This window comes from Ornithorhynchus anatinus, chromosome 1, assembly GCF_004115215.2.
Source record: "Ornithorhynchus anatinus isolate Pmale09 chromosome 1, mOrnAna1.pri.v4, whole genome shotgun sequence".
Lineage (NCBI taxonomy): Eukaryota > Metazoa > Chordata > Mammalia > Monotremata > Ornithorhynchidae > Ornithorhynchus > Ornithorhynchus anatinus.
The window spans coordinates 43,916,333-43,941,519 of NC_041728.1; the positions used below are offsets into that span (position 1 = coordinate 43,916,333).

The window sequence follows — 25,187 nt, forward strand, 5'->3', positions numbered from 1 at the left end:
GCTCTCAGTCTTAGCCTTAACTTTACAGATGAGGGAACTGAGGCACAGTGAAGTTAAATGACTCCCCAAGATCACACAGCGGACAAGTGGAGGAGTCGGGATTAGAACCCATGACCTTTTGACTCCCAGGCCTATACTCTAGCCACTAGGCCATGCTGCTTCTGTACATAAGTGCTGTGGGACTGAGGAAGGGTGAAAAAAGGGTGCAAAACCAAATACAGAAGCAGATGCAGAAGGGTATGGGGAAGAGGAAATATGGGCCTAGTCAGAAACTATAAGCTTCTTTGGGGCAGGGAACATGTCTACTTGTTATTATATTATACTATCTCAAGCACTTAGTACACTGCTCTGCATATACTAAATGCTCAATAAACGCAATTGAATGAATTGAATGAATGGAAGGTCTCTAGGAATAAACATGATTGATTGACTAAAAAGCTCTGCTGAATCAGAAGTCTTTCACACAAATGGGTAATAACTCATTAAGAAGCATCTTAGAGTAGGAGTAATAATATGTACTGAGCACCTACTGAGTATACAGCACTATACTGAACACATAGGAAAGTACAAATGAGTCACAGGACACATTTCCTGCCCACAAGTACTAGAAACAGCATTAAGGAAAAGGTAAAGATGGGCTAAACAAACAAACTACAACAAAAGGAATATCTCTTTGCTCTGACAAAATCACAAATAGGTTCACTAAACATTCCACAAAAATTTTGAGGAGTTTCTTTTCCACTTGAGATGAATAAACAAAAATGATGACTGTCCTTCACATCTTTGAAGAGTATTACCCCATTCCCCATAAAATTTATATTTGCAGGCCATCATTTTAAATGATGCCTGACAGTCCCTGGTATTTATGAAGAACTTTAGTTTTACTATGTAATTGAAGCCACATTCCCACACATGGATAGGCTTGTAGTATCACTAATATCATCTTTGAAATGAAAGCAAGCCTTAACACTCATTCATTCGATCGTCTTTATTGAGCACTTACTGTGTGCACAGCAGTGTACTAAGTGCTTGGAAAGTACAATTCAGCAACAGATAGAGAAGCAGCGTGTCTCAGTGGAAAGAGCACGGGCTTTGGAGTCAGGGCTCATGAGTTCGAATCCCAGCTCTGCCACTTGTCGGCTGTGTGACTGTGGGCAAGTCACTTAACTTCTCTTTGCCTCAGTTCCCTCATCTGTAAAATGGGGATTAAGACTGTGAGCCCCACGTGGGACAACCTGATTCCCCTATGTCTACCCCAGCGCTTAGAACAGTGCTTGGCACATAGTAAGCGCTTAACAAATACCAACATTATTAGAGACAATCCCTGCCCAACAACAGGCTCACAGTCTAGAATGCATGCTTGTATTTAGGTTAAACACCATCATTGTCTAAAAGGAATGTGATTTTTGTCAAGACTGAATCTGCACAGAGGTGAAGGCCATCTATTCAGATGGCTTCAGATGGCATCTCTGCTCTTTTTTAGCAGAGATCATATTAAAACAATGATCAGAAAAGGGGTTAAATCAGTAGTATGACTATTATATGTTCCCCGAAGGAATAAGTTAATTATTAGATAATAGTGTAATGAAATAGAGAAAAAACTTAGGAGGATTAAATATTGTTATTGCAGTATGGAATATATAAGCATAATATTAGGAAAGGCAAAAGTATTTACCTAAATCTATAGAATCATAATAAAAATGGAATCAACGCTGATGAGATTAGCCAACCCGCTTCTGTTAACTTGTGCTGGATCTGCTTTGTTTTGTTGGAGCTCACAAGTGCCCCAAAGGATTTTGGCCCCAGGAAAATGAAAGCAAATCAGACTAAAGGGGATGGAAAGACCAAAATATTAAATCATGTTATTTAAAAAAATCTAAAATTGGAGGGGCATGTTTTCCTCCTAGGGTAAGACAGTTTGGTTCCAGGATGTGTATCAGGAGCAATTCATTGTTCCTATTTGCTTAAAAGTTTTAAATGCATGAATCCAGAATGTGATTAAGTGAATTAATCTACTAAGTGCTTGGGACAATATAATACCAGGATCCCAGCTGTGCCTGAAATACAACACAAATTGAAACACATGAGCATTCATTAATGAATGCATTAAAAACTGCTTTTTGCAGAGGCACTGATTTGTATGTCACATGACGGCACCTTTTACCTATCAACAATGCCATTAATTTGTTTATATGCTAAGAAGAAATGAAAAGTCATCTTAAATAGATAAAGCAAAGGGGGAGTTGTTTAAGTATTATGAATTATTTTCTAGAAGTAACAAACAATTTAGCTGGGAGAAATTAAGATATTTCAACCGGGCTGCCAGATATATTTTGTAAATAACCTTTTCTCCACAGTCTATTTTAATAATAATAATAATAATAATAATAATAATGTTGGCATTTGTTAAGCACTTACTATGTGCAGAGCACTGTTCTAAGCGCTGGGGTAGACACAGGGGAATCAGGTTGTCCCACGTGGGGCTTACAGTCTTCATCCCCATTTTACAGATGAGGTAACTGAGGCACAGAGAAGTTAAGTGACTTGCCCAGAGTCACACCACTGACAAGTGGCAGAGCCGGAATTCAAACCCATGACCTCTGACTCCCGAGCCCGGGCTCTTTCCACTGAGCCACGCTATTTTAGTCAGAACCTTACTAGAGATGGGTAAATTTTGATCACCAAATTTTTATCCAGAGTGAACCAAGGAAAAAAAAGAAAAAGAAAGATTATCATGATGATAAAAGAGTTAGAGGTGGGAGCTAATTCCCAGTTAAGAATAAGCTTCTCTGCCATGCTTGATATACAACCATTCCAGAGAAGAAAGGGAAGTATATGTCTCTGCCTTCAAGTGTGATAGGAACTTGCAGTCAATCAATGGCATTTATTGAGTGCTTACTGAAGGCAGAGCAGTATACTAAGCACTAGGGAGAGTATAATAAGATAAAGCTGATAGGCACATACCCTGTCCATAAGAGATTACAGTCTAGAGGGACTTGCGCTCAAAAAATTTACAATATGGAAAGAATAAGCAGCACATTGATTCAGTCAACATTTATTAAACACTCACTATGAAAAGCACTGCACTTATTAACAATGCACATGGTTAAGAACAAATTAGATGGTGTCTGGCCTCTTTGGGGGTGAGAATTTCACACTACTAATGTACAACTTTCGCAAATGCTGATTTCTCTCATGGAGAGGCAATAATAAAAATAACTGGGGCATTCGTTAAGCGCTTACTGTGTTGCAAGCACTGTACTAAGCGCTGGGGTGGATACAAGCAAATCGGATTGGACACAGTCCCTGTCCCAAAGGGGCTCACTGTCTCAATCCCCTTTTTCCAGATGAGGTAACTGAGACCCAGAGAAGTGAAGTGACTTCCCCAAGGTCACACAGCAGACAAGTGGCAGAGGCAGGATTAGAACCCATGACCTTCTGACTACCAAGCTTGTGCTCTAGCCACTAGACCATATTGCTTCCTGAAGGTATTTCAAAGAATGAGAATAAAGGTAAGGTTGGTACCAGATATAAATGGAATCAATTCATTTTCATTAACATGTTTACTTCAGAATTGCAGGGTTATCAGTGTTTCTAATCAAATGCCATGGGCCTGTCTTAAAGAACACAAGAACCTTTTGTCATTTGCCTTCCCAGTCTGCTGCTGTGCACACTGAAAAGTATTTGAGAGTTGAAATGAGAAGGGAGGAAAGATTTTTAAAAGTTCTTTGGGTGTAACATTTTATACAGTGAAAGGGTACATTAAAACTTGTTTTTTCTAAATTGGCAAGTTTTATGATAAAGCCCTGCATCATTAAATGATTGAAAGAATACGAAGGCAAATAATGTGAGATACTTGCTGAGTTACTTCACACTCACCTCTATAACCTCTAACCTTCCTTCAGGTCAAAATATGTTTCAAATACTCAATATATTGAAATGTTTCAAACCTGAATGATCAAATTGCTAAGTCCCCTCTCCAATCTGCAAATCTGTGTATTGCTCAGCCAGTTGAAGATCTGTTCATTTAACCAAGAGGAAACAAAATCTGTTTCCAAGGAGGACACAACTGAATCACCAGATTAGGGTTCTTAAATGACTACTCCGTAATGCAAAACCCTCCTTCTCAATGCTTATGCTGTTCATCTACATTAAAAAGGGGCATCCACACACAAAACACCAGAAAGGATGAGAGAAAGGTTTTGGTGCATTTCCATCAGGGGAATTAAAATGACTTTGTGAGGTCTCTCTCAATCTTATGATTCTTGGGATACATGCACAGTTGGGTATATTTGAAGTAAATAACACACCTTTCTTTTCACGATGTATTTCTCCCAGAAGTTGATCCTGTCTCTGTATTTGTTTGAACAGTGACTGACGCTCAAATTCTTTGTTCTGGGTCAGATCCTTGAGTTGCTGTCTGCTCAGCAATAGTTGGTGTCTCAGCTTTCTCTCTTTCTTCTCTCGCTCTTTCACCTCCTCACAGAGCCACTGCAGTTTAGTCTAGAAAAGGTCACGTATTAAAACCCATTAAACAATATTTTTTACAGTGGAAAGCACTCCGTTGAAACCTAAACAAGGCAACATGTTTGAGAAACAATAGCAATGATAGGGATGGTTTGTATTTGAACATATGGGAAGCAATTAAAAGTTGGAGCAGAATTTAATTGAACCATGAGGATTTTGATTATTTTCAATGATGCTGATAGATTCCCACACCTCAAAAGGAAAAGTTCTAAACCTCCAATCCCCCTTTTCAGAAGCTTCAAAGATATCTCCAGTTCAGTGTCTGGTTCATGAAAAATGCAAGCTCCAACCCCCAGGAGATAATACAGTTCGATTCCCAGTAGCCAGGGGAGGGAGGTCGGGGGTGGAGGGGGGTTGGGAGAAGCGAGGGGAAGGGTGGGGGTGCAGAGGGGGAGACATGATGACCATGGTGATGACTCACATCGAAATATCATAAGACAAGGGAAAGGAGGTTACAAAAGATTTCACTCTAGTTGTTGTGCTAAATACATCAAGTGACTTCTTTTTGACTGTAGAGCATGCAGCAACTGCAACTTTCTCATCTTTACAGAAGAAGATAGAAATTAACGTGTTCCCTGGTCTTGGAGAATTTCAGTGTTTCAGATGAGAATTTTGAGTTTGCTAACTGATCTTTGAAAGTTTCTATATTTGAAGGGTTTGATCTATTTTACACACAATGACTTTGACAGATTTAATATACCAGAATGTTTAAATATGAGTCCAAGGAATGGGTAAATTCTCTACTATTGTTGCTATGGATTGTTTTTGAATGAGGCAATATTCGAAAAACCACAGAAGTCTATCCTATCACATTATAATATTTTGGTTTATCAGAAGAAGCAAAGGAGTGGGAACCTCAACCATTCTGACTACCATGAAGCAGCTTTTAAAAAATGACCAAATCAAACTATTTGTCTATAAGTAAACACAAGATTAAAGACTAATTGAATCATTTCCACCTCTCAAGTGGAAACCTGAACAAACAGCTATCACAAAGCTTTGGAAAGTCAACAAACACTGTCAAAGCACCTTAACCATATCGATCCTACTTCAATCAATAGCTCAGAGCCTTTAACATTAATCACCATACCATGTGGATGAGCTAGGTAGGTTAAAAAAAAAAAAGCAGAATTTCAAACTTCAATTTCCACCAAGGCAGGCCAGGGGATGGGTTATTCAGAGGACCTCTGTAGGGGTTGGGTTTAGGCCACAGTGTTTTTTCCATCTTTACTAATGATTTAAAGGCACTTCCTTTCCCTCTCACAGGTCCACACTATTCAAATCTATTTACCAGTGGTATTTATTATGCACTTACTGGGTGCAGAGTACTACTGTTCAAAGTACTTGGGAAAGTACAACAGAATTAAATACACAAAATTCCTGCCCTCAAAGAGCCTACAAACTAGTGGGGGAGATAGACATTAAAATAAATTTCAGATAGAGGAAACAACAGAGAAATTGCATGGCCAAGAAGAAAGACCAAGGGCCTGGGAGTCAGAGGACCTGGGTTCTAAGCCCGGCTCCACCACTTGTCCGCTGGGTGACCTTGGGCAATTCACTTAAGTTCTCTATGTCTCAGGCCCACGTCGTATTACTGTCCTGGAATGTCCTCCCTCCTCACATCTGCCAAATTGACTCTCTTCCCCTCATGAAAGCCCTACTGAGAGCTCACCTTCTGCAGGAGGCCTTTCCAGACTGAGCTCTCCCTTTCCCTCTGTCCCTCCTCCCCTCCCCATTCCCCCTACTCCCTCCCTCTGCTCTTCCCCCTTCCCCTCCCCCAGCACTTGTGTATATTTGTATATATTATTTATTACTTTATTTTATTAATGATGTGTATACATCTATGATTCTACGTATCTATTTTGATGGTATTGATGCCTGACTACTTGCTTTGTTTTGCTGTCTGTCTCCCCCTTTTAAACTGTGAGCCCATTGTTGGGCAGGGATTGTCTCTATCTGCTGCCGAATTGTATATTCCAAGTGCTTAGTACTGTGCTCTGCACATAGTAAGCGCTCAATAAATATGATTGAATGAATGAATGAATGAATGAATGAATATGGGGATTAAGACTATGAGCCCAAGGTGGGACATGGATTAGGTACAACCAGATTAACCTGTAACTACATCAGTGCTTAGTACAGTGCCTGGCACATAGTGAGCCCTTCACACATTTTTTTTGAAAAAAAGAATCCAAAGATAAGCACATAAGTGCTGTAAGGGCGGAAGGTCGGGTGAGTACCTAAGTGCTTAGTGGGTACCGTCTTAAATGCAAGGTGGTGCAGTAGGGAGGGAAAATAGGATGGGAGATGAGGGACTAGTCAGGAGCAATTTTTTGGAGGAGAATGATTTTCATAAGGCTTTGAAGATGGGGAGAGTAGTGGCCTACATGTACACAGCCACTTCTTCCACCATTATATCACCTTTGAATCAGACTCTTATTATTGGAAGAACTTTCTATAACTCTGAAATAGTGTTCCAACTCATAACCATTGTGAAAACACATATTATAGGCAAGAAGTCTGAAGGCTGTAATCCCACTGAGAAAAAAACATTTCCCAAATACAAGTTTGGGAAATGCTAGCTTTCAAATAAATGTATGGCTGAAGCTCAGAGTGGAACATAAGCTCAACAGAAGTTTGCACAGTGGTGGTGTTGTTAAAAAAGGAAACCTAGGGAGTATAAATAAACAAAATCAACTTCTAGTTATTTATGCACTTGAAACTTACCCCACCTCTCTTTCTGCCTACTGACCACTTCAATACTCTCCCAGGGAGGGAAAGTCAAGAGAGGGGGAGGAGATAAAAGTCACATTTGTCAATCTTATGACTTGTTAGCAGCTCTATCAAGAAAGAGTGGAGGAAGAAGTTGAGATCATTGGCTACAATTCAGCTCAGCTCTGTGCCTGATCTGTGGACTGCCACTCCTCCAGCTCTCTCGAGCAGCAGGAAGTGACCCTTGATCTGGTCCTGAAGCTATGGGGTTAGTTTGATCCACACTGGGTTGTAGGGTGAGCTGGTTCAACCCTCGGCCCACTGTGCAGTGCCCAACTTATCACAGCCACAGTTTTTAATGCCTCATTTCATTTCCCCTCCACCGCTGTACAGAGCCTGCTTTCTGTTCTGGTCAGAGAAAGCATTTATATTCATCACTGGCTTGCAATTTCCTTCTGCTTTCCTCAAAATCTGCTAAGCCTGTCCACTTCGAGTCTCTTCTTTCTTCTCCATGAAAATTACATCAATGTGTTAGCTATATTGAATAAGTTAATCAATCAAAAAAATCAAGAAATACCAATGCTTAATGGACTTACGTTTTGATTTATCCATGAGAAAAGTGTTCTCCAGAATTGCGGAAAGTTGAAAGTTTGTTGCGGTGTATAAAGGAACCGCTATTAGGTTTTAAGGTAAAAAATATTTACAGCTGCCACAGTTGGACCCTGGAGAAGCAGGGGGGAGGAGGAGAGGAGGTGATGGAAAAGAGATACGGCAAGGAGTAGAGGTGAGGTGGGAGTGGGTGAGGTATTCAAACACTACTGGTGAAACCACAACAGGTGGGCACTGCGAACAGCAGGATTCGGGGGATGGGGGAGATAGATTGCCAGCTGCTCCAGCTCACCCTGCCACCTGATGAGGATGACAGGAACCAACGGGTCCCCAGGCCGGAGCAAGAGCCACCTTCTGCCAGCCGAGAGGGCTGGATCAGGGGGAATCGCCAGTACCTGTCGCCTTGCATGGGCGGCGTTTGGGATGGTTTTCACATCCCCGTGTCAAGGCTTCCTCTACAAGGATTAATAATTATGGTACTTGTTAAGTGCTTACTATATGCTCAGCACTGTTTTAAGTGCTGGGGTTAGATACAAGTTTGTCAGGTTGGACTCAGTCCATGTACCACATGGGGCTCACACTCTTAATTCCCATTTTAGAGATGAGACAACTGAGGCCCAGAGAAGTGAGTAACTTGACCAAGATCACACAGAGTGGGCTAAGACAGAGTCACATTCAGCTCGGAGCTTCCCAGAAACCAGGGTCTGGGGGCCCACCCTCCAGGGCCATGACTGGTCTCGTCTCCCCCAGTGCTTTAGGACATTTTGGGCCAGAAACCCCGTTTCCTGTTTGGGCAGAGACTGGGTGACAAGCTCCCGCCAGAACAGGTGGGTGGAGGCCTAGCTTTACCATCTTCAAAAACTGAGAGAGTCTGCAAGGGGCTTGGAAATGAGGACAGTTTGCAGTTCAAGCACAAGCATGGAGGAAGCATACTCTGGAGGTGATCCAGGCCCGTGGATTGGTGTCATGAGAATGATGGAGAGACAGGGGAGAGCGGGCGCTAAGTTCAGTGGAAGGGCAGAACTGAGAGTGGGGATCTGTACATCCAAAGAAGGTAGGTTGGGTTTGGAGACCAAATAGAGCAAATGACTTTGGAGCATTGGAGGGAGTCAAGAGATCAGATGTCTCTGTGAGGGAATGGGGAAGATTTGTGGGGAGAGTTGGTGTGTGGCAAAAAGCCAGGTGAGGTTGGGATCAGAGAGTGGCATTTTAGAGTTGGTGATGGTAGAGAACATACAGTCACTAGAGCTGATAAGATCGAGCACATGCTTGAGTTGGTGAGTGGGTGATGTGGGGTGGAACAGAAGGTCGGTAGAGTTGAGGAGAGAGAGGAAGCAGGCAGTGGGAAGGTCATCGGGGGAAACATCTCTCACTTGCACAATTATTTTTTATTTCGAAAACAATGTAAAGGTTGAGCCGGGAGGCAGAGGAAACTGAAACTAAGCCAGGTGTTGGATTACCTAGTTTGCTATTTATCCTTGTAAAGCCTCCTGCACTACCAGTGAAAAAGGCACAATGTTGAGGTTTCAGGAAGTGATGAATATGAAATAGGCACTTATCTAAACAAACTTGTTAATGTAATAGCTTCATATAAGGATCTAATCAGCTGATAATCAGATTTTAAAATGTGTATTAAGTTGGCTAAAGGATGTCTTCATTATAAGATTCTTGCAGAAATGATTCAGAACACAATGTATGAACAATATTAAATTAAACTGGCAGAATAAACATCACCCCACTAAGCACTCATTTTACACATCGTACAATAGGCTCATCCATTTAATGAGCATCAGCCAGTTGGTGGTCAAGGTATGACAAATTCAGGTAGAAATTCTGAATCAGAATTTGTTCTGACTTTATAGTTGCCACCATATAACAGCACCTAAAATGCTCACATGTGCCTATCAATCAGAGCATTGTACTCCCTGTGGACAGGGAACATGTCTATCTAATCTGTTATACTGTACTCTCCCAAGCACTTAGTACAGTGCTCTGTACACAGTAAGTGCTCAAGAAATACAATTAATTGATTGATTACTATGATCTTGGGAGAATGCAAAACAATGGATTTGGTAGAACAATCCCTTTCCCCAAGGAGTTTAAAAATTAAAGGAAAAGCCAGATAAAATAAATTAGATAGGGGAAAATTCCTAGCATTAACATCTCATATTAAAATAACAGTAATCATCATCTTTACTTGTAACGTAGCTCTAATTATTGTATCATTTTAACTCATTAAACCTCACTACACCCTATAAAGTGGTTCTTCACTGTCCTAATTAGAGTCTATGTTTCTGCACATAAATGTTAAAAGACTGAGACTCAATCTGCACTTTGGACTAAATTGAATGACCAAAATCTGCCGAACAGCAATATGTGAAAAAATTAGATCAAAAACGTATTTGGAGGGCTTGAATTTTTTGGGATATTGGGATACTATTCTGCCCAAATGACTTTTAGAAAGTGAAGTCAAAGAACTATATACATTACAATACATACTGTATAGTTAAGTGAGACATTTACTTTCATTATTTGATGCATTAGAATCATGGCTTCATATTTAGAAGCAACAGTGACTGTGTCTCTAGCAATCAATTAATCAATCATATTGATTGAGCATTTACTGTGTGCAGAGCACTGTAGTAAGCTCTTGGGAAAGTACAATATAACAGATTTGGTAGATACGTTTCTTATCCACAACAAGAAGAACTTGTAAGGCAATAGTAATAACAAGGATAATGAAAATAATAATCAATCATAATATTTGCTAAGTGTTTACTATGTGTCAAGCACTGTACTAAGCACTGGGATGGATAGCTAGAAGTAGCTTGGCTTAGTGGAAAAAGCACACGCTTGGGAGTCAGAGGTTGTGGGTTCTAATTCCGGCTATACCACTTGTCAGCTGTGTGACTTTGGGCAAGTCACTTAACTTCTCTATGCCTCAGTTACCTCATCTGTAAACTGGGGGTTGAGACTGTGAGCCCCAAGTGGGGCAACCTGAATGTCTCTATCTGTTGCCGAATTGTACTTTCCAAGCGCTTAGTACAATGCTCTGCACACAGTAAGCGCTCAACAAATACAATTGAATGAATGAATGAATAACCTTGTATCTGCCCCAGCACTTAGAACAGTGCTTGACACATAGTAAGCGCTTAACAAATACCACCATTATTATTATTATACAAGGTAAACAAGTTCCACACGGGGCCTACAATCTAAGTAGGAGGGAGAACAAGTTTTGATTGCCCATTCTGCAGATGAGAGAATTGAAACATAGAGAAGTTAAGAGACTTGCCCAAGATCACATACTAGATAAGTGCTGGAGCAGGGATTAGAACTAGGCCTTCTGACTCCCAGGCCTGTGCTCTTTCCACTAGGCCATAATGCTTCTCATGCAACATGGCCTAGTGGAGAGTCATGCTCATAGCTATTTAGAACACTAAAACATGAGAATGACTAGGGTGTGTTCCTAACATACTTAAGTCACTCGGTAAGTACCCTCTAGGATGCACTTTGTCCAAAATTGAGAAAAACTATAAATAAAGACATGTGCAACAAGAGTCAACACACACATTTCCTCCACCCAGGATATAAGCATAGCCATCACTTTTAAAAAACCAGAAAAGAGAAGTGGATTGCCAGAAGGGAAACAAACAGATATCCTTAATTTAGCTGGCTTTAGGATTCAAAGATGGCACTATTAAAGTGAGATTTTAAAGAGTCCAGTTGGGTGTGGCCGATGATGTTTCTCTGACTAACCTTTCTGTCCTGTGTGCATATAGAGATCGCCCATTCCTGCTTGGCAGCATTTGTTACCCAGAGTGCTTGCTTTCATTCCCCACTCTTTTGTCATCTTCCCAGAGTCTCTACTCTAAGACAGTCACTCCATGTCTGATTGGGCGCATGCCATAAGGACATGTCTTCTGCTCAATTCTCCTTCTGGTTCCCTTCTATTTTATTTCACTGGGTCTTTAAAAGTATTATTCTGCCCATCCTTCCAACAATGACCCCTTCTCCTCTCATATGACCCTCATCTCTTCTCACCAAGGGCCAATTTCAGTATGTTTGAATATCCTACTTTGGTACAATGTCCTCACATGGCCCACCCAACAGACTGGTGATGGCTGAGCTTTGCTTTGCTATTCCTATCTAATGACCTGATGTTAAATATTATCAATCAATCAATCATATTTATTGAGCACTTATTGTGTGTGGAACACTGTACTAAGCCTTTGGGAGAGCACTATATAACCATGTAACAGAGTTGTTAGACACATTCCCTGTCCACAATGAGTTTAAAGTCTAGAAGGGGAAACAGATACTATAAATAAATGAATTACAGATATGTACATAAGTGCTGTGAGGCTGCGAGAGGGGTGAATGATGGGAGCAAATCTGGCCAACACAGAAGGGAGGGCCAACACTAACCACCCAGGCAACTGAATTCAGTGACAGCATTCAAATCTGAGAGAGGTAAGGGCTGCCTCATCTCCTTGGTCTTCTTCAGACTGATTTTCAGTCCCAAAAACCTAGCTGATTGTGGGAAGAGGTTCATGATTCTTTTCATTTCTGTTTTTCTGTGGGCTTCGAAAGCACAGTCATTAGGGTGTGTGACCTCCTGCAGTCATGATTCAAGGAATTCTCATGATGCTATGGGTCTTTTGAGTTTTTCCCCAGAGGGTCAGAATGGTACTCACCCAAAAGCACAGAAACTGTATAAGGGCATGACAAGTTCTACAACTTAAGAGTGTGCACAAGAGACCTCAGATTCTACTCACCGCAATCTCAGCTCAACCAACTGTTTCAAAGTGTGCAACATGAAAATTAACGTCACAGGGTGACCAGGCAAGAGAGTGGGAAGCAGGATAGCCTAGTGGAAAGAGCATGGGCCAGGGAGAAAGAGAACCTGTGTTCTAAGTGCAGCTCTACCACATGCCTGCTGTGGGACCTTTACTTCTGTGTGCCCAAGTACCTCAGTTTCCTCAGTTGTACATCAAGGATTCAGTACCTGTTCTCCCTCTGATTTCTTTTTTCCTTATGCTATTTTTAAAGCACTTACTATGTGCCAGGCACTGTATTAAGATTGGACAGAGTCCATGTCCCACATGGGGCTCACAGTCTTATTCTCCAATATACAGATGAGGTAACTGAGGCCTAGAGAAGTTAAGTAACTTGCTCAAGGTCACACAGCAGACAAGTGGTGGAGCCAGGATAAGAATCCAGGTCCTTCTGAGTCCCAGGCCCATGTTCTAGCCATCAGGCCACACTGCTTCAAAGAACGTGAGCCCCATGTGAGACAGGGACTGTGTTCAACCCGATTAACTTGAACCTATCTCAGTGCTGAGAACAGCATTTGACACATAGTAAGTGCTAGGCAGACTACCTTTAAGAAAAAAGAGATTTTTATTCTCCTTCTAATTAATGTTAATTAATTAATGTCGGTATTTGTTAAGCGCTTACTATGTGCAGAGCACTGTTCTAAGCGCTGGGGTAGACACAGGGGAATCGGGTTGTCCCACATGGGGCTCACAGTCTTAATCCCCATTTTACAGATGAAGTAACAGAGGCACAGAGAAGTTAAGTGACTTGCCCACAGTCACACAGCTGACAAGTGGCAGAGCTGGGATTCGAACTCATGACCTCTGACTCCAAAGCCCATGCTCTTTCCACTGAGCCACGCTGCTTCTCCAATAATGTTGGTATTTTTTAAGCGTTACTAGGTGCTGAGCAACTGTTCTAAGCGCTGGGGGAGAAACAGGGTAATCAGGTTGTCCCATGTGGGGCTCACACATCTTTAATCCCCATTTTACAGATGAGGGAACTGAGGCACAGAGAAGCTAAGTGACTTGCCCCCAGACCCACAGCTGACAAGTGGCAGAGCTGGGAGTCGAACTCATGACCTCTGACTCCTAAGCCCAGGCTCTTTCCACTGAGCCACGCTGCTTCTAGACTGTAAACTCGTGGTGGGCAGGGAATGAGTCTGTTTATTGTTGTACTGTACTTTCTTAAGTGATTAGTACAGTGCTCTGCACATAGTAAGAGCTCTATAAATATGATTGAATTAATTAATGCAACCATAACCACTACCAAAAACTGAGGTCCACCCAATTTATCGACTGTGAGATGTCCCTTACCAACCTCTCTTTAGAATTTTGGGAATGCCATTAAAGTTCTTCAACTGAATCCCAAAACCATGTCTCCCAAAGCGGTCTCCCTTGTTTCATTCTTTCCAGTCCACCTCATCACCTGACTAGGGATTCTCTGGGCAACCGACAAGTGGAGTTATTCCTTACAGAGCTGATGGTCTCTACTTTGTTTAAATCAACAGGCTGCTGAACGATTCTTTCCCTCCATGGGCATCTGTCCAGGAAGTGAGGTTCATCCAGAAGTCATAAGTAGAGGGGTGGATAACTCGGGTTTAAGTTGGACCAATCCACTTAACAACACCTACATTCCTAATGGTAATGAATGGCAGAAATCCACTTTTCCTGAAGGGGCCCACATTGAGCACAGAGGTCCTCCGGAGGACAGGCTAACCCTTCCCCTAGCTCCTCGACGCTGCAAGGAACGTTGTCTGAACGTGGTCTCAGATGTTCATCTACCTTGGATTGCTATGGTAAATAAGAACATGTGACACATCAGACACTCTGACAACTCATTTTGTTGAGACTTCTGGGTGAGTTTCTTTAGGAAAACAATTCAGAATCTGTGCACTGCTAACGGATGAATAATGGAAAGCTTTTGAAACAAGCATGAAACCCCGCCCTCTAGTGATCGTAAATGTTTTTGAGCTACTTCGATATTCTTAAATAAGATTTTGCCCTCTGAAACTATGTGAGGCCAAGGGGGACCAGAGTATTAATTCATTCAATCATATTTATTGAGCATTTACTGTGTGCAGAGCACTGTACTAAGCACTTGGAAGAGTATAGTATTTATTGTTATACTGTTTATTGTTATAACAGACACATTCACTGCCCACAGCAAGCTTACAATCTAGAGGGCAGCCAGGCTGTTATCCTCTAATATTAAACTGGACTTAAATACTTGAAAGCCCTTGGGACCCTGTCATTGAGGTGAGAGACCTGCTCTTGGGAGACCTTCCCCCGGGTACCCCTACAAGGCTCGCACTGCAGTGCTGATCATGTGACCAACTGGGAGTTGAGAAGGGGTGGGAAGCTTGGGCAGGGATGCTGTTCTGGGTAGCTTCGGACCCTGGGCTGAGCCACATGGCCTGAAACACACCAGATCAACTCCACTGCTCCTTCTGTTTCTAATCAGGTCAAGGTCAGCTCCTGGAAATCAGCAAACTCATGGATCTTTTTTTTTCATTAGATGGTATTTGTGAAGTGACTACTATGTGTCAAGCAATGTTGTAAGTGCTGGGGTAGATGCAAGTTTATTAGGTGGGACACAGTCCCTGCCACACATGGGGCTCACAGTCTAAGTAGGAGGGAGTAGGACTGAAATCCCATTTTACAGTTTAGGAACCTGAAGCACCAAGAAGTTTAATGACTGGCCCAAGGTCACAAAGTAAGCAATTGACAGAGCCAGTATTAAAACCCAGGTTCTCTGATCCCCAGGCCTGTGTTCTTTCCACTAAGCCATGCTGCTTCTGTCTAGACTGTAAGCTCATTGTTACACACTGAACTCTCCCAAGCGCTTAGTACAGGGCTCTGCACACAGTAAACACTCAATAAATATGCCTGATTGACTGAGGGCAGGAATCATGCCTACCAATTTGACTGTGTGCCTAACACTAAATACAGTGTTCTGCACAGTGTGAACTCAACAAATGCCAGTGATTGATTAATTCACATACTGGCTCTGTGGCTAAAGTTAAGCAAATGCGATTTTCCTGAGAAGCACATCCAGATCACAAGGGTCCAACAAGGTAAGATTTGCAGTCCAGTCAGAGATGTATGACTCTTGCCTTATTACTTTAGCAGAACAAGAGCTGGGTGGTGGGTCCAGCTCTGAGCAATCAATTCTATACTATTCATCAGTCAATAAATGGTATTTATTGAGCACTTACTGTGTGTGGAGCACTGTACTAAGCACTTGGGAGAGTGGAATACAACAGAGTGGTAGACACGTTCCTTGCCCACAGTGAGTTTACAATCTAGAGACATACTACAAAAAGAACATAAATCAGAGGGAGTCAGAGGACCTGGGTTCTAATCTCAGCCCCACCATCTGCCTGCTGTGTGACCCTGGGCAAGTCACATAAATTTTCTGCACATCAGCTTTCTCATCTGGGGATTCAATGCCTGTTCTCCTTCCCACCTTAGACAGTGAGTCTAAGGTGTTCAACCTGCCTGCTATATGACCTTGGACCAGGTACTTACCAACTTAACTGTACCTCAGTTCCCTCATCTGCAAAGTGGGGATTCAATACCTTTTCCCTCTCTTACAAAGGCTATGAGCCCCATGTGGGACCCGATTATCTTGTATCTACCTCAATGCTTAATACAGTGCTTGGCGCATAGAAGGTGCTTAACAAATACCATCTTTAATACTATCATTATTGTAATTACTGGGACAGATTAATGATCCTACCAGCTTCATAGTCTATTTCCAACTATGGCAACCAATTCTTGGAGGAACAGATATGATGGCTGTCTTCTCAGATATCCATCTTAATAGGACATTATTTTTCGCTCTAACACACCCTCTATTAGGCCCTTTCGGGCCATATATTAATAAAACCCTTTTTTAACAAATTGATATTTGGGGCTTCTACAGTTTTCTGTGGGAAATGAATTCCATATGCTTTCCACTTGCAATATGATGTAGTGTTTCCTTTGGTTTGGTTTGCCTCTATCATTTTTAAACTTCAACCAGGTAGGGTAAGATCTTGAATTCTGTAGCCTTAAAATGCATCCCTTTTCATCTTGAATCTTTCCACACTGAACAGTCCAAACTCCTTTAATCAAGACTTCTAGAGAAGCTTTGCAGATCCCCTAAAAATCTTGGTTGCCCTTCTCTGTCCTTTCTTCAGTTTTTATTTTTTATTTTTTTGGGGGATGGTAGTTGCTAAGAGCTTACTATGTGCCAGGTACTGTACTAAGTGCTGGGGAAGATACAAGCTAATCAGGTTGGACATAGTCCATGTCCCACATGGGGCTCACAGTTTTAATCCCCATTTTACAGATGCAGTAACTGAGGCCAGAGAAGTTCATTCATTCCTTCATTCATTCAATAGTATTTATTGAGCGCTTATTATGTGCAGAGCACTGTACTAAGCACTTGGAATGAACAAGTCGGCAACAGATAGAGACAGTCCCTGCCCTTTGACGGGAAGCAGACAAGTGGTGGACTCTGGATTAGAACTCAGGTCCTCCTGACTTCCAGGCCTGTACTCTATCCACTAGGCCATGCTGCTTCTTAGTTCTATTATGTCATTCTAAAAGGTGGTGGCCCCGATAAATATTCAAGGAGAGGATCTACCAGGATGAGGATTTAGGGTGACCTAACTGAAAAAGCACCAGACTAGGAGTCAGGAGACCTGGGTTCTAAGCCTGGCTCTATGATTGACCTATTCTGAGAACTTGAACAAGTCACAACTTCTCTGTGCCAACATTTCCTAATCTGCAAAATGGGCCAGGACAGCTATTCTCCTTGCGTGCCAGATTCCCTATTTGGGAGGGGGACTGTTTGATCTGATCCTTACCTGTTTACCCCAGCAAGCCTCTAGACCTCAGTCCCCTCATCTGTAAAATGGGGATAAGATGCATGAAGGAATTACTCTACAGTGCACAAGGAGAATCAAGTTGCTGGAACAAGCCTCATCACCTGAGCCCTAAGGAATGCAAAAATACCAGTGGGTGGTCAAGCTCTTCAGACTTCTACAGCAGGACACATATTTGCCATTTAATCCCATATCCTCATGGGCTCATGAACTAAACTTGCATTGCATGTTTCATGCAGACACTTTAATTAATAATAATAACAATAATAATAATAATAATAATAATAATAATGGTATTTGTTAAGTGTTTACTATGTGCCAAACACTGTTCTAAGCCGTGATGTAAATACAAGGTTATCAGGTTGTCCCAAGTGGGGCTCAGAGTCTTAATCCCCATTTTACAGATGAGGTAATTGAGGCACAGAGAAGTTAAGTGACTTCCCCAAAGTCACACAGCTGACAAGTGACAGAACCAGGATTAGAACCCACAACCTCTGACACCCAAACCCGGGCTCTTTCCTCTGAGGCACGCTATTCCATCAGATAGCATTGCTGATTAAATGTGCATTGTTGTGGGCAGAGAATGTGTCCATTATATTGTTATATTGAACTCCCCTATGTGCTTAGTACAATGCTCTTCACTCAGTAAGCACTCAATAAATACAATCGATTGACTGATTGACTGATGCCTGCCCTTAAAGTGTGAATTCCATGCATGACAGACACTGGGTCAATCTGATAATCTTGCATTGGCCCCAGTGTTTAGCACAGTGTTTGGCCCATAATAAGCATTTAATAATAATAATGCAAAAAACTACCCTGATGTAATGGCAAACAAGTTTTGAATTCTCTCTTTTCCTGAATGACCCACAGGAGAGATCTGGAAGTATGTGTCAGAATAGCCTTCTAATCAAGTAGGGAACTTTTTAACTCCAGAACAACAGCTCTGATGCTCTAACTTGTACCAGACAAGCAACTGACTCCACAAAATATTTTCATTGGCATAATGGCCCTTAAAGTCATCACCATATTGTGTTTCTTCCATGGAGTCTATCTGATGACTTAAAGACAGAGTAGAAGAAAAACATAAGAAGGAAAGTGTGCTCTTTGGGAGAGTGACAGAGTATGATGAGGACAGAGCATCAGGCTTTCCTAGGATACTGAAGATCCCAAGGGCTTGGTGTGGCACCAAATAATGGCTCGACCAATGATAGAAGCAGTGTGGTGTAGGGGAAAAAACACAGGTTCAGGGGTCAGAGGATCTGGGTTCTAATAGTGGCTCCACCACTTGTCTTCTGTGTGTCCTTGGGCAAATCACTTAACCTTTCTGTGCCTCTTCTTCCTCATCTGCAAAATGGGAATTAAATACCTGCTCTCCCTCACTCTGAAATAGTGAATGCAACAGATTGCAACAGATGCAAAAGACATGGTTCCTATAACCAAAGAGTTTACAGTCTAATGGGGGAGAAGGGAAGTCATAAGTCAGTGTGGCTCAGTGGAAAGAGCCCGGGCTTGGGAGTCAGAGGTCATGGGTTCAAATCCCGGGCTCTGCCCCTTGTCAGCTGTGTGACTGTGGGCAAGTCACTTAACTTCTCTGTGCCTCAGTTCCCTCATCTGTAAAATGGGGATTAAGACTGTGAGCCTCAGGTGGGACAACCTGATTACCCTCTATCTATCCCAGCACTTAGAACAGTGCTCTGCACATAGTAAACGCTTAACAAATACCAACATTATTATTTAGAAATGATGGGAGGAGGAAAAAGAACAAGGACATAATTGATAAGAACAAGACTGTGCATACGAATTAGATGAATAAATAATTGAACATCATAAGGATGAGTATAAGCATTAAAGATAGCTGTTGGTTAAATGTGACTTGACAGTCCTCTAGACTGTAGGCTCACTGAGGGCAACGAATGTATCTATTGTTATATTGTACTCTCCTAAGTGCTTAGTACAGTGCTCTGCTCAATAAATATGATTGAATGAGTGAATTTCGGGGTGTTGGAGTGTGACCTTGATCTCTTTTTTCTCACCGCTGATCCCTTACTCACATCCTGCCTCTGACCTAGAACTCCCATCCCCTCCAGATGACAAAACACACTCTCTCCACCTTCAAAGCCTTACTGAAATCACATTTCCTCCAAGAGGACTTCTCCAATTAATCCTTCTTTTTCCATACTCTTTCTCCTTTCTCTGTAGCATAGGCACTTAGACCTGGATCCTTTAAACACTATATAGTCAACCCACCCTTATCCCCAAAGCTCACTGTGGGCAGGGAAGGTGTCTACCAACTCTGTTATACTGTACTCTCCCAAGCACTTAGTATGGTACTCTGCACATAGTAAGAGCTCAAACATGACTGATTGATCGACTGATATCCGTAATTTATATACATTAATGTCTCTCCCCATCTAGACTTTATGATCCTTTTGGACAGGGAATATGTATACCAACTCCAATGTAGTGTACTCTCCCAAATGCTTAGAAAAGCAGACAGTAAGTGCTCAGTGAATACAACTGATTGATTGTCAGAGGAGTTGGGATTTTAAGGCGACTTTGACACAGAAAAGTGTTGTGGTTTGGTGGATCTGAAGGGGAATGGAGTTCAATCAAACAATCAATGGTATTTCTTGAGTGCTTACTATGTGCAGAGCACTGTACTAAGCACTTGGGAGAGTATAATACAAGAAAATTAAAAGACACATTCCCTGCCCATAATGAACTTACAGTCCAGAGGGGGAGGCATATGAATATGAATAAATAATTTATAAAATATAATTTGAAGATAAGTACATAACAGGTGTGGGATTGGGAGTGGGGCGAATATCAAATGTCCAAAGATCACAGATCCAATTGCACAAATGATGCAGAAGGGAGAGAGAGCTGGAGAAAAGAGGGTTAGTTCCAGGAAAGGAGAATGGCATGAGCAATGGGTCAGAGGCAGGAAAGGTGGGCAGAGGATGTGCCTGCCAACTCTGTTGTATTGCATTTTCCCAATTGCTCAGTACAGTGCTCTGCACATATTAAGTAATCACTGAATTCCAGTGACGATGAATGATGATTATGATGATGAGAGCATGGTATAGGTAGAAAGGGAACTTGGGAAAAAGCAAAGAGTGGTAACTCAGAAGGGAGCAGATCAAGGGAGATAAATATGTAAGATGGAGAAGGCTGAAGGAGAGTCAGCCTTCTGATGGGTGGTAAAATCACTGTGGGGAAAATGTGTGGCTCTCTAACTAGGGACAGAAAGGATGGTCGCATTATCCAGAGGAGACAGAATCCTTTAATGATAATCTATTATGGAGAGGGCTTTGAAGAAAATAACACTTGAAGAATCATCCTTGAAATTCAAGTTTCCTGTTATTCCTCACACTCATCTAATGAAGCAATATACTGAATGTGGAAATGCAGCAACTCAAGGGATTAGATTCATTCACTTTCTTTTGTCCTTTTGTTAGGAATGATCATTCACTCTGGGATTAAAACAGGCAAATCTGAAAACCTCATATCATTCCTAATCCTCTATACCTCTTCTGGTCTTATCACTAAAGAAATTCATTTGGCAGATTTATGAAAACAATTACTAAATGCCCTCTGAAAGGCCCTTCTAATACCGCGAGCTGTCAGTACTGACTCTCTGAATGGTAGCCTGCCTCTCCAAAGTTCTTGTCTTCTGGTAGAAAATCTTATCTCCACTATTTATAGTGATGTTCATTCTTGCTCTACGGGTATTACAAAGCAGCCCATCAATAAATTTAAGCCATCTTTCTAGCAAACGGATTCCATTCTCCCTCAATAAGTTGGTCAGTGTTTTCTTGCCTGCCATGACCCTTTCATACGGTAAAGAGAAATAGTTCTTTTCCACAAAACATTAAAACTATTTTATCGGAGAAAGGTCAATCCTATTAAAATATATCAGATAAGACTACAGTTCCCAAAATAAAGACCTGAAGGTTCCAAGTTACTGGTAACCTCTTTGGGCCACTTGAAGAAAAACAAAACAAAACAAAAACCCCACAGAAGTGAAAGTTTTCCATCCAGGCTAGAAAGTCAAAACTCAGAAAAGGTTCCCTAGTATGTGTGTTAATACTGAAAGGAATCATAGTTTTCTGGAGCAAACTATGGGCCCTTTTGGAAATCTAGAAATATGACTATATTTGCCTAGCACTTACTGCCTTTTTAACTGTACTTTTAATTATTCATCCATCTATCTATTAATTTCATCCTTGCATATTCTAGTTACCATTCTTGCTCCCTTTAGATGGTAAGTTCGTTGTGGGCAGAGAATGTGTCTACCGACTATATTATTGAACTCTCCCAAGTTCTTAGTACAGTGTTCTGCACACAGTTAATGCTCAATAAATACTACTGATTGCTATTACCAATTATGTTCCTGTTCTCCTGCTCCTCTTTGTGAATAATTTGAATAATTAATCAATCAATAGTATTTATCGGGGATATATTCTGTGCAGAGAAATGTACTAAATGCTTGGGAGAGTACAACTGAGTACTGAAGAATTTTACATATGCTCTTTGCTCCCTCTCCATCCATAAACTAAGGAAAAGACCCTGAAGTCTAAATCTCCCTTGGGAAAAAAAAACACCAAAGAACCAAAAAACCCCCCACTGTATCAGACTATAGTGTCACTGACCCATAAATTGGGATGTGGCAGTCAGAGGTGAGGATTAAATTCTTTTAAATTTTTCAATACACCTAACTTGGAAAGACACAAAATTAGTCTCTTAATAACTAAACACTCTTTCCATCATTAGATTACAAGTTCCTTGAGGGCAAGTGTCAGTGAATCAAAGAACTAATGGTATTTATTAGAGCTTACTATGTGCAGAGCACTGTACTAAGTGCTTGTGAAAGAACAATACAACTGATTTAGCAGGCATATTTCCTGCCCACAGTGAGCTTACATACTAGAGGGGGAGGCACACATTTATATAATTTATAATATATAATTTAAATATATGTGTATAAGCACTGTGGAGCTGAGAATTGGGCAAATATATAATGCCCAAAATTCACAGGTCCAAGTGCATAGATGATGCAGAAGGGAGACGGCACCAGGGAAACGATGGCTTAATTGAGGAAGGCATCTTAGAGGAGATGTGACCTTAATACGACTTTGAAGGTGCGGAGAGTGATGGCCTGGCTTATAGAGAAGGGGAGGGAGTTCCAGGCTAAGGGGAGGTTGTGGAAAAGGGGTCACATCTAATTGTCATACTATTGTCTCTTCTCAAGCAATTTGAATAGTAGTCCACAGGTATTAAATACCAAAGTGTCTTCACAATGTCCCTTCACAATGTCCCAGGTAACCCAAAGGATATGCAGGGGAAACTATCCACTTCCTCTCTGATTTTTTCCACTGGATGCAGAGAAATGATCAGAAGTGGTAGTTGATAGCCACATCATGTCAACAGTAGAGCACCGGCCTGGGAGTCAGAAGGACCTGGTTCTAATCCCATTTCTGCCGTTTGTCTGCCTTGACCAAGTCACTTCACTTCTCTGGGTCTCAGTTCCCTAATCTGTAAAATGGAGATGAAGACTGTGAGCCCCAGGTAGGACATGGACTATGACTAATCTGATGAACTTGTAACCACCCCAGGTCTTAAAACAGTACCTGGAACATAATAAGCATTTAACAAATACCATTAAAAAAAAGAAATAAAACAGTGTTTCTAAACTATAGAGGCAGAAGACCCAAACTCTAATACTGTCTTTACCACTGCCTATGTAAACTCTATATGCCTCAGTTTTTATGCCTATAAAACGGTATAGCACAGGTTTCAAATTTGACAGAATTATTAGAAAATGAAGTTGCGTAAAATGTCACCACTGACCCTTAATGGCTGAATGGTGATTATTATTTTTGATAATAATAATGAAAATAATAATGGCATTTGTTAAGCACTTACTTTGTGCCGGGCACTGAACTAAGCGCTGGGGTGGATACAAGGAAATCGAGTTGGACACAGTCCCTGTACCGCATGGGGCTCACAGTCTTAATCTGCATTTTACAGTTGAGATAACTGAGGCATAGAGAAGTAAAGTAACTTGCTCAAGGCCACACAGCAGACACGTGAGAGAGCCAGGATTAGAACCCATTACCTTCTGACCCCCAGGCCTCTTTCTATCCACTACGCCATGCTGCTTCCCCAGATTACTTGGGGATGCTTTAATTTCCACCTGGCCAGAGGACCAGATGTAAAACCTGGAAAGATCCAGATCAGATACTGTGTTTGCTTGCATGGGTTTGTAAAAAAAAAAAACAAAAAACAGAGAACAGCTCTTTGGACTAGGCACTCATGGTGGAGTGAGGACAGGTGAGGAGAATGAATTTTCAAAATATCTTAAATTACTGAAAGCTAATAATCTGTTCAGTCCAGGGAGTCAAATCACATTTCAGGGGTTAAGACCATTTTATCTCATCCAAAACTGGCTAATATAATATTTGCCTGGATGAACCACAGAAGGCTTTTTGATGGTTCCAGCTAAATTGCAGCATTGGCTTGCTAGATCACATAGCTCCAAGGTCACATCATTCCAGCCACTGCTACTTCTTCTTTGACACTTATCTTCAAGAACCCATATGGAATCGGTGTAGCTTGGGGAGATGTTCTTTGTACTTGATTCACTTGTACTTGATCTGTCAACTAACCCTAAGTAACTATCTATGCCCACTGCAAAGTAACAGGACAACAAAAATTTAAATTCTGCCTGAACCCTTAAAACCATCCCCTTCAGAACCAATATTTAGTGTAAGCAGTATAACCAGTTCTGACTCTGCTTGGAATACTGTTTAGGAGCAGCGAGTCCTAGTGCCCTAAGCACTTAACAAATATCACAATTATCAAAATGTGCAGTGGATGGCTATCAGTTAAGATACAAATTGATGGTCTGTTCTTTCCTAAAAGATTTCAGTAATTCATTCAACTGTATTTATTGAGTGCTTACTGTGTGCAAAGTACTGCACTAGGAAGCTGCGTGGTCTAGTGGAAAGATCACGGACGAGAAAGTAATAGGTCAGTCAATCAATGGTACTTATTTAGTGCTTATTGTGTGTACAGTACTGTTCTAAGCACATGGGAGAGCACAATACAACAGAGTGCTCAATCAAATCCAGGAAACCTTGTGTGCTTAAACAGTTTGACCATTCACAAGTTACTATATCTCCCCTATCCCTAATCTATTAATGTCTATAAAGTGTTTAGTAAAGTGCTCTGCACATGGTAAGTGCTCAATAAGTACCATCAGTTAAAAAAGTTCATGTGTTCAATAAGGAAGTGGTAAGCATATGGGTTTAGTCTGTCATCCCTTTTCTTCTCCCTTTGTACTACAAACAAATTCCTCTTTCTGAGGCTTCTTTGGAGATTTACAAATGGTTGGAGTAACCATTATTTTTTTCCTAGTTCCTCCACCATTCATCGTAATCAAATTTCTTTCACAAAATGCCACATGAATTAAAATTGCAATTCTGTGGTGTGGATGCAAGACACTTTAAAGAGCTCAGAATTTAATGGAGAAAAGAGGAGGTGCTCTTCATGTCATAACCATCACCCTTTAAGTGCTTGATATTTTACCCACTCTCAGCCCCTCAGCATTTATGTTCATATTCATAATTTATTTATATTAATG

The 25,187-nt window shown here is 41.3% G+C and overlaps 1 protein-coding gene across 3 annotated transcripts in view; it reads right to left on the reverse strand.

Moving 5' to 3' along the window:
* CEP128 (centrosomal protein 128) overlaps positions 1-25,187 on the reverse strand; it is a 453,487-nt gene that overhangs the window by 253,746 nt on the left and 174,554 nt on the right. For all 3 annotated transcript variants that reach the window (XM_039911721.1, XM_039911722.1, XM_039911724.1), the window contains exon 20: positions 4,311-4,503. In XM_039911721.1, coding sequence (XP_039767655.1) covers positions 4,311-4,503 — 193 coding nt within the window. The remainder of the gene's footprint in view (positions 1-4,310; positions 4,504-25,187) is intronic.